This window comes from Myotis yumanensis, unplaced genomic scaffold, assembly GCF_028538775.1.
Source record: "Myotis yumanensis isolate MYYU_CA2020_CCGP unplaced genomic scaffold, mMyoYum1.0.hap1 SCAF_2, whole genome shotgun sequence".
NCBI lineage: Eukaryota > Metazoa > Chordata > Mammalia > Chiroptera > Vespertilionidae > Myotis > Myotis yumanensis.
The window spans coordinates 114326346-114338679 of NW_027223753.1; the positions used below are offsets into that span (position 1 = coordinate 114326346).

General features: G+C 50.5%; 1 protein-coding gene across 1 annotated transcript in view; it reads right to left on the minus strand.

Annotated features, from left to right (window-relative positions):
• Nucleotides 1-5697: 5697 nt before the first annotated feature.
• The window catches only part of ERICH6 (glutamate rich 6), an 88781-nt gene continuing 82144 nt past the window's right edge, over nt 5698-12334 (minus strand). The window contains exon 14 of the mRNA XM_070403750.1: nt 5698-5961. Within this exon, the coding sequence (XP_070259851.1) occupies nt 5698-5961 (264 nt within the window). The remainder of the gene's footprint in view (nt 5962-12334) is intronic.

The window sequence follows — 12334 nt, forward strand, 5'->3', positions numbered from 1 at the left end:
TGAGAGAGTGAGTGGCTGCTGCTGGGCTGGTGGGCTGCCAGGACAGGTTGGTCAGCTGAGTGGTGCTCCCACTGTGGGAGCACACTGACCACCAGGGGGAAGCTCCTGCACTGAGCATCTGTCCCCTGGTGGTCAGTGCGCGTCATATCGACTGATCAATGGGTTGTTCCAGTCATTCTGGTTGTTTGGTGGTAACAGCCGCTTAGGCTTTTATATATAGACTAGAGGCCCGGTGCACAAAAATTTGTGCACTCAAGGGGAGAGGAGGTCCCTCAGCCCGGCCTGTGCCCTCTCGCAGTCTGGGACCCCTTGGGAGATGACGACCTGCTGGCTTAGGCCTGCTCCCGGGTGGCAGAGGGCAGGCCCAATCCCTAGGTGCAGCCCCTGGTCGGGCTCAGAGCAGAGCGAATTGAGGAGTTGGGGCGCTGCCCCCTGTCATGCACAGAGCAGGAAGGATCGGGAGGTTGCGATGCCACCCTCAGTCACGCTCAGGGTAGGGCCAATTGGGGGGTTGGGGCACCGCCCCCTGTCACACTCAAGGTAGGGTCAATAGGGAGGTTGCGGCGCCACGCCCTGTCACACACAGAGCAGGGCCCATCAGGGGGGTTGGGGAGCTCCCCCCTGTCACGCACAGAGCAGGGCCCATCAGGGGGTTGGAGTGCCACCCTCTATCACCCACAGAGCAGGGCCAATCAGGGGGTTGGGGCGCCGCCACTGTTACACTCAGGGCAGGGCCGATGGGGAGGTTATGGCTCTACCCCGTCACACACAGAGCAGGGCCTGTGGGGGGGGGGGGGGGTTGGGGTGCCGCACCCTGTCACACACAGAGCAGGGCCGATCAGGGGGTTGGGGCGCCGCACCCTGTCACACACAGAGCCGCAGGGCGATCAGGGGGTTGGGAAGCTCCCCCCATCAGGCACAGAGCAGGGCTGATCAGGGGGTTGGTGCGCCTTGCCTGTCATGAACAGAGCAGGGCGGACAGGGAGGTTGTGGCCCTGCCCCCTGTCACACACAGAGCCACAGGGCAATCAGGGGGTTTGGTCGCTGCCCCCTGTCACGCTGATCCCGGTGCCGGGAGGCCTTGTGGCTCCGCTGATTCCTGTGCTGGGAGGCATATTACCCTTTTACTATATAGGATAGAGGCCTGGTGCATGGGTGGGGGCCGGCCGGTTTGCCCTGAAGGGTGTCCTGGATCAGGGTGGGGGTCCCCACTGGGGTGCCTGGCCAGCCTGGATGACGGGCTGATGGCTGTTTGCAGCTGGTCACACCCCCTTCAGGGTGGGGGTCCCCACTGGGGTGCCTGGCCAGTCTGGGTGAGGAGCTGAGGGCCGTTTTCAGGCTGGCGGGTGACTGAAGCTCCCAACCTGTCCTTTTTTTCTTTTTCTTTTTATTCTGGGCCAGCTTTCTCTCTGAGGCTTGGCTCCAGCTCTGAGGCCTCGGCTGCTGAAAGCAGGTATCTGGTTTGTTTGTGTTCTATAATTGTAACACTGTTGCGGTCCTGCTCACTCCAGCTCTGAGATCCCGGCTGGCTGAAAGCAGGGATCTGTGTTTGTTCTATAATTGAAACAATTTTGCGGTCCTGCTGGCTGAAGCCCAGCTGGCTGAAAGTAGGTTTCTGGGGTTTTGTTTAGCTTCTATATTCATAACAATGTTTCTTAAACTGCAAGCTCAGAGGCCAGCAAGGCAGGCGGGGAACGTTGGCTTCCTCCGTCACTGAAGCAAGCAAGCCTCCTGTTCGCTTCAAGCTGCCTGGCTGCCGGCCGCCATCTTGGTTGGCAGTTAATTTGCATATCACCCGGATTAGCCAATGGGAAGGGTAGGGGAGGTACGGCTAATTACCATGTTTCTCTATTATTAGGTAGGACTAGGGGCCCAGTGCATGAATTTGTGCACCTTGAAAGGAACTGTGGGCCGTGAGGCTGCAGTGGGCACAGGCGTGGGTCTTGGCCCATCCTCCACACCCCTGCCTGGCCCCTCCTGCCATGGCCCTTAGTCCCCTGTCTGCTGGCAGCCCTGCTCCTGCTGCCGCCACCACCACTCCGATGGTGCTGGCCCCACTCGCACCCACTGACAGTGCAGAGCGATTGGGGCCAGTGCCAGCAGCAGGTGTGAGCAGGAGGAGGTGGAGAGGCCCTTAGAGGTGACTGGGGCCGGCATCGGCTGTGAATGCAAGTGGGGCTGGTGCTGGCAGCAGGTGCGAGAGGCAGCTGCCAACCCTGATCGCCCTTTGGAGCAAGGGGAGGTAGAGAAGCCTGGAGGGGTGATCAGGCCCGGCAGCTGCTGCTCGCACCCGCTGACAGCACTGAGGGACTGGGGCTGGTGCTGGGTGCCGGCAGCAGGTGTGAGCGGCAGCTCCGGTGCTGGCAGTGGGTGCGAGTGCCAGGCAGGACCTAAACTGGTAGTTGGACATCCTTTTCTCAATCTGGGACTGCTGGCTCCTAACCACTTGCCTGCCTGCTTGCCTGATCACACCTAACTGCCTCTGCCTGCCTGCCTGATTGCCCTCAGCTGATCTTCCCTGCCTGCCTGATCTCGCCCAGTCTTTGTCTCTCTTTGTTTTCCTCAGCAGTCCTCCAGGCCTCCCTGCCTCCCTGTCTCCTTCTTCCTCTTTCCCGGCTGGGAGGGGTTGGGGCCAGTGGGGGCTGCTCCACCCTCTGCCAGCCCTCCCTTCCATCCAGACCTCTTCAGGTCCAGTCTGTTTTGTTTCCTCATTCTGACAGAGGCTCTGAGAGCAAGCTGGGAGGGAGGGAAAGAAAGGAAGAAAAGGCTGTGAACTGGTGGGTGTTGGGTGTGTCTGTGTGTGTGTGTGGTTGTGAGTGAGTGTGAGTGCCGGCCCCGCCTCCCCCATCCCTGTCTCTGCTGCCACAAGTTCCCACCCACCAGAGCCTACTACACCTGCAGCATGGGCATTAGATCAAGTCTCTGGTTGTTGTGGATGTGACAGACCCAGGGTTTTTATATATTAGGATAGCCAAGCTCTGGAAGCAACCCAAGTATCCATCAATAGGCCAGTGGATAACAAAGAGGTGATATATATACATATATATATATATACACTAGAGACCCGGTGCACGAAATTCGTGCACGGGGCGGGGGGGGAGGGGGGAAGGGGAGGTGTCCCTCACCCAGCCTGCACCCTTTCCAATCTGGGACATCCCTCTCACAATCCAGGACTGCTGGCTCCCAACCACTTGCCTGCCTGCCTGCCAGATTGCCCCTAACCACTTCTGCCTGCCAGCCTGATTGACGCCTAACTGCTCCCCTGCCGGCCCGATTGCCCCAGCTGCCCTCCCCTGCTGGCCTAGTCACCCCTGCAAGCCTGGTCACCCCCAAGTGTCCTCCCCTGTTGGCCTGGTTCCCCACAACTGCCCTCCCTCCCCTGCAGGCCAGGTTTCCCCCAACTGCCCTCCCCTGCAGGCCTGGTCCCCCCCAACTGCCCTCCCCTGCAGGCCTGGTCCCCCCCAACTGCCCTTCCCTGCAGGCCTGATCGCCCCCAAGTGCCCTCCCTTTCAAGCCTGGTTCCTCCCAACTGCCCTCCCCTGCTGATCACCTTGTGTCCACATGGAGGCAGCCATCTTGTGTGTTGGAGTGATGGTCAATTTGTATATTACTGTTTTATTAGATAGGATATATGTTACAAAATAGAAAGAGACTCATTGATCAGACTAATGATTGATAGAGGGGAAGGAGAGGTGTTGAAAAAGGTGAAGGGATTAAGAACTACAGGTTGGCAGTCACAAAATAGTTACAGTGATGTAAAGTATAGTATAGAGAATATAGTCAATAATATTGTAATAACTGTGTATGGTGTCAGATGGGTATTTGAAATATCAAGAGATTACTTTGTAAAGTATATAATTGTCTAACCACTATGCTCTACATCTGAAACTACTACTGCAAAAAAAAATGTCATCTCATTATTTTGCCTATGTCCAATTTATCAAGGTGTTATTCAGTGTCTACTATGGGCTTTACATCCATGAAATAAGTTTTACTAATCTACAAGAACAGATTTAGTTGAGGCTTTGTTGTGACTGTTACTTGTACTTTATGTGCTATTTTTCAGAGATATGCTTATACACATTCGCTCAATTAATTTAATATTTCTATCTTACTTGAAACTAAAATTTCCCTCATCAATGAAAAAGAAGAGGCAAAAGTCAAAAATAGAAAAGAGAGATTTAGTGTTGATCCAGACATGAGTCTAGTAACCTCTTTTTCACAAAGATAGCAGGGGAGATTAGCAAGTGTAGAAATGAAAAATAATAAAGTTAAATCTTCAATGTTAACAGAGTTCTTATAAAGCAAGCTAACTAAAGGCAACAACAACATAAAAGGTGGTAAATGGCTTAATACCAAGAATTAGGCCCCATCTCCCAGTGACTCATCTCCTTCCTACTGGTTCCTACTCAGCCTTCCCAGGAGTACTCCATTCTTCCACTTACTCCTTTACCTTCCATTCCCAACTTGCACTTCCTCAGGTGGCTCTTTGTAGGAAAACAATAGGGTTTAGTACTTCACACTAAGTGGTGAATGGTTGATAGGCTTAATCCCTCTTGTGCATTTCACACCAAATTTAGAATTCACTATAAGGAATGGCCCCTCAAACTACATTTCTCCCTCTCCCAGAGAACAGGGTGTTGGGCAGAAAAGGAGCAGGGGATTAAGAAGTACAAACTTCCAGTTATAATGTAAGTCATGGGGATATACTGTAAAGCATAGGGAATAAAGTTAGTAATAATCATAATCACTATCTATGCTGACAAATGGTTACTAGGCTTATTGTGGTGATCACTTTGTAAGGTAAGTTAATGTTGAATCACTATGTTGTACACCTGAAGCTAATATTATATTGTATGTCAACTTTAATTAAAAAAATAAAAAAATAAAGTTGAATGATAGCTTTAGGTCATTCCACTCCAATAAAACTATTATAAAATTTAAAAGAAAAGATCAGGGAACTGAGAGGTCCGGGAAGTTCAGAAAGGCAGTGTGCAGGTGTTCCTCTCAACTCTTCGTTGTTCTCTAAAGCAACTTTATCATTGAGCAGAAGAAACTGTGCTGGGCCGTCCTTGCAGACTCAGCAGCACCCCCACCTTCCCCTTGGAAGGGGAAATACACAATGTTCTAAAATCCCTTGCCAGCAGTCCCAGTTATGATTCCCCAGCAAGAGGCACCTGCCTGATGTTTGCCAGATGGGAGAGAAGCAGGCCCCCATTCATCCCTGGCAGGAGGGCGGAGGATCAGGTAGGTGGCCGTTTCTTGTTAGTCCCTCTGTCAAATGTGAGGGGGAGCTCTTCCAGGAGAGCTCCTGCCACCCTCACTTCCTTGCTGTTAGCTTCCTGAGATCCTCTCACTCCCAGTTTTCCTGAAAGCCAGTGGGGTTTTTCTTGACCTTCACTTCCCTAGCCTTTAGGATGGTTTTGGAAACGTCTGACCCCTCCCTGTTTTCCCGATAGAACTCTAGCTGACATGAACACTTTTGCTGATTTGCTCATTCTCTGCTGTCCTGAAAGTGAGATAGTTTTCCCTGACCAAGAATGTAAACCAATGATGACTCAGGATGTGTTCTAAATTTATAATGAAGCCTATTTCTTGGTCTTCCCTAATCACTTTATATACTCTTCTTGAAATCTCCTGCACCCCCTCCTTAAAAAAAAAAATCAATGAAACAAGTGAAAGCACCATTATACTTAGTTAAATTTTTTCATTTATTAGAGCTGTTATTGTTGTTTTGGTGTCTTTCTTTATACTGGAATTGTGACAAAGGGCCATCAGTTTTACAGAAAGTGAAGAAAGGTAAGAAGGTTGCTTTAATTTTTTCCAAACCTGACCGGAGGGAAAATTCACACATCCTTCAAGTTTATGAAACAGGCGTCGAATCCTTATTAAAATGGCCAGCAGAAGAAGGTCATCCCCGTTCACATATTGGAGAACTGGAATCTCCTCAGGTTTCATCAGCTGTTCAGCAAAGGGAAAGAGAAGGGAAGCTGAGGACCGGGAGTGGGAAGGTGCCAGTGGAACCAAGGAGGTGGGGAGGCTGGTGGCGGCACTAATTTGGGGTTGGATTCCCTTGAGTCTAATTATCTATAAACAGGGGCAGGGTGTTACTCTGACCTGGACGAGGAATGGGCCGCAATGCTGTGGAGTCTTGAGAGACTCAAGCAGGCCAGAGCAAACAGAATTTGGATACTGTCAAATGCTTGCAATTTATTCAAATAATTTGACCAGCATATACTGAGGGGAGCACAAAGATGCTGCAACCCAGTTCCTTCCCTGGGAAACACCAAGTTGGGGAAAGCACTGTGAGCGCTGGCCTGGAGGCTTGGAGGACACTGAGGGCAGCCCTCCTCAGAGGAGGGAGCACCCCAGTGGGGTTTTCAGGAAGGACTGGGATGACTACAACTCCTTTCCTTCTCCTAAAGGTGCCCTTCCTCCAGGAGGCCATTCCACATTAACCTCTCTATGGCCCTTCCTTGGCCTCTGCTCTCCCCACTTCCCTACAGCCTTTGGTGATTCAGGCTGGTGTCTCTGTGCAGCTGCAGGGAAGGCGAATGGGTCTGCTCCACAGCCTTGCAGGAGGAGCTTCCAGGCTGCAGCTCCCCGGGGGCGGGGGTTCAGTGGGCAGGCTAAACAGAAGCTAAACCACTACCCTCTGCCAAATAAGTGACCACTTACCTGCAAAGGCCCCAGAACTCACAGTATTGTTCTGCATTTTCATTCCTCCCCCCATGAAATAAAAGGAAGGAAGAGAGGAAGAGAGGGAGGAAGGAGTATGAGATGGGTGAGTAACAAGAATTGATCAGTGTTTTTAACTTCCCTTCAATTCCAAGTCTCATAGAGAACAAATCAATAATGGTTCTAGAAAATAGGAAAAACTTTCATCAGCAGAAATAACTATGAGGAATTCCTAAACATAAAAAAGCATATGGGACCATATCCAGAGTGGTAAATGACCAACTGAAACCACTAACCCAAAACACACCCTTTCTGAGCTCCCAGTCAACAGAAATGAGAAGCAGGAGGGGCCCTGAGGTAAATGTGAGGATGTCAGTTGGGAGGTAGCCCTCGTCCCCTCCTCTGTGTTGAGCCCCACTTGGGGCTGAGAGCCTAGTTTTTGACCCCTCAGCAGCACAAACCACTTACCCACAGTTATCAGAAGCAAATTTCAGTGAGCAGAACATGCAGAAAAGCAGGGATTCTCAAACACAAAAATGAACACACACCAAGAATCAACAAACACCTGAGGAAATTCAAGGCCACGACAGAGAGGCGCCAGGTTTACCTGTCAGAGATGCTTGTATTCAAGAACACAGAATTAGGAGCCAGAGGGAGATTATATATATATTAGAATATATATATACTAGAGGCCCGGTGCACAAAAATTTGTGCACTCGGGGGGGAGAGGGGGTCCCTCAGCCCATCCTGTGCCCTCTCGCAGTCTGGGACCCCTCAGGAGATAATGACCTGCTGGCTTAGGCCTGCTCCTGGGTGGCAGAGGGCAGGCCCAATCCCTAGGTGCAGCCCCTGGTCGGGCTCAGAGCAAGGCCGATTGGGGAGTTGGGGCGCCGCCCCCTGTCATGAACAGAGCAGGGCGGATGGGGAGGTTGTGATGCCACCCCTAGTCACGCTCAGGGTAGGGCCGATTGGGGGGTTGGGGCACCGCCCTCTGTCACACTCAAGGCAGGGTCAATAGGGAAGTTGCGGCGCCACCCCCCTGCCATGCACAGAGCAGGGCCGATCAGGGGTTGGGGGCGCTGCTCCCTGCCATGCACAGAGCAGGGCCGATCAGGGGGTTGGGGCGCTGCCCCCTGTCACACACAGAGCAGGGACCATCAGGGGGGTTGGGGCTCCATACTCTGTCACACACAGAGCAGGGCCCATCAGGGGTTTGGGGAGCTCCCCCTTGTCATGCACAGAGCAGGGTCAATCAGGGGTTTTGGGAGCTCCCCCCTGTCATGCACAGAGCAGGGCTGATCAGGGGGTTGGGGAGCTCCCCCCTGTCACACACAGAGCAGGGTCAATCAGGGGGTTGAGGAGCTCTCCCCTGTCACGCACAGAGTAGGGCCAATAGGGGAGCTGGGGCACCGCCCCCTGTCACACACAGAGCAGGGCCCGTGGCGGGGGGGGGGGGGGGGGGTAGTTGAGGCGCCACACCCTGTCACACTCAGGGCAGGGCCGATGGGGAGGTATGGCTCTACCCCGTCTCACATAGAGCAGGGCCCGTGGGGGGTTGGGGCGCCGCCACTGTCACACACAGAGCCGCAGGGCAATCAGGGGGTTGGGGCGCCGCCCTCTATCACCCACAGAGCAGGGCTGATCAGGGGGTTAGGGCGCTGCCCCCATCACACACAGAGCCGCAGGGCAATCAGGGCGTTTGGGCGTTGCCCCTTGTCACGCTGATCCCGTTGCCGGGAGGCCTCGAGGCTCCGCTGATCCCGCCCGGCAGGGTCACAGATCCGGGTCCCAGACCGCAGACAGCCTTGCCCGCTGCCGCCCGCCTTCAGTATGCAAATTAGCCGCCATCTTGTTGCTTCAGGGTGGGGGTCCCCACTGGGGTGCCTGGCCAGTCTGGGTGAGGGGCTGAGGGCTGTTTTTAGGCTGGCGGGCAACTGAAGCTCCAAACCTCTCCTTTTTTTCTTTTTTTTTTTATTCTGGCATTTATTTACCTTCTATGGCTGTCACTGGAGCTGAGAGCCGGCTTTCTCTCTGAGGCTCGGCTGAAAGCAGGTTTCTGGCCTTTGTTTTCTGTATTCAAAACAATGTTGCGACTCCAGCTCTGAGATCCCGGCTGACTGACAGGAGGTTTCTGGAGTTTTGTTTATATTCTGTAAATGTTACTATGTTTCCAACTGAAGCTCAGAGGCCGGCGGGGAATGTTGGAATCCACAGCAAGCAAGCCTCCTGTTAGCTTCCAGCTGCCTGGCTGCCGGCCGCCATCTTGGCTGACAGTTAATTTGCATAAGGATATGCTGATTAGCCAATGGGAAGGGTAGCGGTCGTACGCCAATTACCATGTTTCTCTTTTATTAGTGTAGATAGCTAATATTTTCTGAAGGACTTGAGAGTATTGTTGTCAAGGAAAATAAATAACTAGAGAACCTGGAAGTTAATTCTATTTATATAAAAAAGATAGTTAACAGTTTAGAGTAACCATTAAAATAGAATGTATTAAAAGATTGATTTTGTTAGGTTGAGGAAAGCAACAAAATCCATCTCAATGCTGTTTACAAGAGACACATCCACCTCAAAACTAGATTAAGGGAGAAACCAAGATGGTGACATAGGTAAACACCGGAGTTTGCTGCCTCGCAAAACCACTTCAAAAATACAACTAAAAGACATAACGGACATCATCCAGAACCACAGGAAGGCAGGATGAGTGGAATTTCTACAACTAGAAGGAAAGAGAAAAGCATACCGAGACTCAGAGGAGGTGCAGTGCAGAAGTAAAATAAAAGGTGAGGAGGTGCATGCGGAGAGGGCTGGCGGCTGAGGACATGATTGTCTTTTTCAGTTGGGAGGGAGTCTCAGGCTCTGAGCTTCAGTTCCAGGCGAGTCTCTGGGGACCCAGACTCACACGGGAGAAATGGGACTGTCTGGCATCGGTCGGAACTCAGGGCAGCTTTCTCTCGGAGGCACTCGCAGCGATTGCCAGGACCTCTGAAGGCAGGACTGAGAGCAGCCATAGTGCTTGCTCCGCCCACCCTGTTGATCCCCTGGGACCCGCCCTGCCCAAGCCATGCACGGAGGCTTTTGCATATGAAAGGCCCGGCCCTTTGTAATCTGAAAATAACTTAACAAACTGCAGCTGCCCCAAGGCCCCAGGGCAACTTGCTTTGCTTTACAGCTGGCTCCTGCTGGGTAGCCCCAGGCAGAGGCTAGATTAGCACCTCCTTAGATCCAAGAGCCAGTGTACCCAGTGGTCAGAGTGGGACCATCCAGATTACAACTCCTCAGATCTATAAGGGACACACTCAGGGAGCAGACTCAGTGATCACCAAAGCCCCACTGAAGCAAGTCTTGCCCCATAAGGGTGTCTTCAGCACAGAAGTTCTCCCACTGCAGACACAGCTGATTTTCACAGCCAATTGGCCTGGAGGTCAAATCCTTCCAGTGTTACCTACAACAATCAAGCCTTAACTAAAACAAGACTGTGCACAAAGCCCACAAGGGGGTGCACCAAGAGTGTCTACCTCAGGTAATTGGGACACTTAGCACAGAAAGTCACTCTATCGACACAGCGAAGCATAAAAAATGCCGAGACAAAGAAACAGGACACAAATGACAGAAATGGAGGAAAGCAAACTACTGGATATAGAGTTCAAAACTACACTTTTTAGGTTTTTCAAGAATTTTCTAGAAACCGCCAATAAATGTAGTGAGATCCTCAAGAAATCTAGTGAGACCCTCGAGGTTATGAAAAAGGACCAACTAGAAAGTAAGCATACACTGACTGAAATAAAAAATATTATACAGACTCCCAACAGCAGACCAGAGGATTGCAAGAATCAAGTCAAAGATTTGAAATACGAAGAAGCAAAAAACACCCAACCGGAAAAGCAAAATGAAAAAAGAATCCAAAAATAGGAAGATAGTGTAAGGAGCCTCTGGGACAGCTTCAAGCGTACCAACATCCGAATTATAGGGGTGCCAGAAGAAGAGAGAGAGCAAGATATTGAAAACCTATTTGAAGAAATAATGACAGAAAACTTCCCCTACCTGGTGAAAGAAATAGACTTCCAAGTCCAGGAAGTGCAGAGAACCCCAAACAAAAGCAATCCAAAGAGGACCACACCAAGACACATCATAATTAAAATGCCAAGAGCAAAAGACAAAGAGAGAATCTTAAAAGCAGCAAGAGAAAGATAGTCAGTTACCTACAAGGGAGTACCCATACGACTGTCAGCTGATTTCTCAACAGAAACTTTGCAGGCCAGAATGGAGTGGCAAGAAATATTCAAAGTGATGATTAGCAAGAACCTACAACCAAGATTACTTTATCCAGCAAAGCTATCATTCAGAATTGAAGGTCAGATAAAGAGCTTCACAGACAAGAAAAAGCTAAAAGAGTTTATCACCACCAAACCAGTATTATATGAAATGCTGAAAGGTATCCTTTAAGAAGAGGAAGAAGAAGAAAAAGGTAAAGATACAAATTATGAACAACAAATACACATCTATCAACAAGTGAATCTAAAAATCAAGTGAATAAATAATCTGATGAACAGTATGATCTGGTGATTATAATAGAATCTGGGGCATAGAAAGGGAGTGCACTGACTATTCTGGGGGCGGGAAGGGGTGTGGGGGTGCGGGAAGAGATTGGACAATAATCGTGCACCTATGGATGAGGACAGTGGGTGGGGAGTGAGGGTGGAGGGTGGGGTGGGAACTGGGTGGAGGGGAGTTATGGGGGGTAAAAAGAGGAACAAATGTAATAATCTGAACAATAAAGATTTAATTAAAAAAAAACTAGGCTAAAAGGTTTAAAGTCTAAGGATGAAAACAATGCACCAAGCAGATGCTAACTAAAGAAAGCAGGTGTAGCAATTTAACATCAGATGGAATAGTGTTTAAGCCAAAGACCACTTAAAGAGAAATTGTGAATAATACACTTTGATCTTAAAATATTTGTCAAAAAAGCCCCCTGCAACACCCCTAACTGATACACTGAGTCACATAATGGGCATAGCTGAAGAGCAAATAAGTGATGTGGAAGCTGGCACAAGGGTGAGGGGCACAACTCACCAGGAACAGTGTCAACATCTTTAATTTCATAACCATAAAGTTTCAAGATATACAAAGAAAAATTTGGTAGAAATAGTAGGAAAAATATGCCCTGGCCAGTGTGGCTCAACTGGTTGGGCATTGTTCCATGCATAAAAAGGTTGCTGGTTCAATTCCAGGTCAGGGAACATGCCTAGATTTTGGGCTCAATCCCTGGTAACATCATTGGTGGAATCATTAATGATGAGAAAGAATCATTGATTGGCTGCTTCCTGCATGCCCCCTACTGGGGATGGAGTTCGCAACCTGGGCATGTGCCCTTGACTAGGATTGAACCTGGGACTCTTCAGGCCAATGTAGAGCACTACATATTAGAACTTGTGGCATAGGGCCAAAGAGGCATTCAGAGTGCCAGGGTGGTGGTGGGGATGGGGTGCTGTTGGTTAGATAGGGTGGGTCAGAAACCTGAAGGAAGAGAGACAGCAGCTATGTGCTAAATGTGGGAGCAACATTTTAGGCTGAAGGAATAGCAAGTGCAAAAGCTCTGTGGCAGGCACATGCCTGGGATTGTCTAGGAACAGCAAAAAGGAGCAGGTGAGTGAGA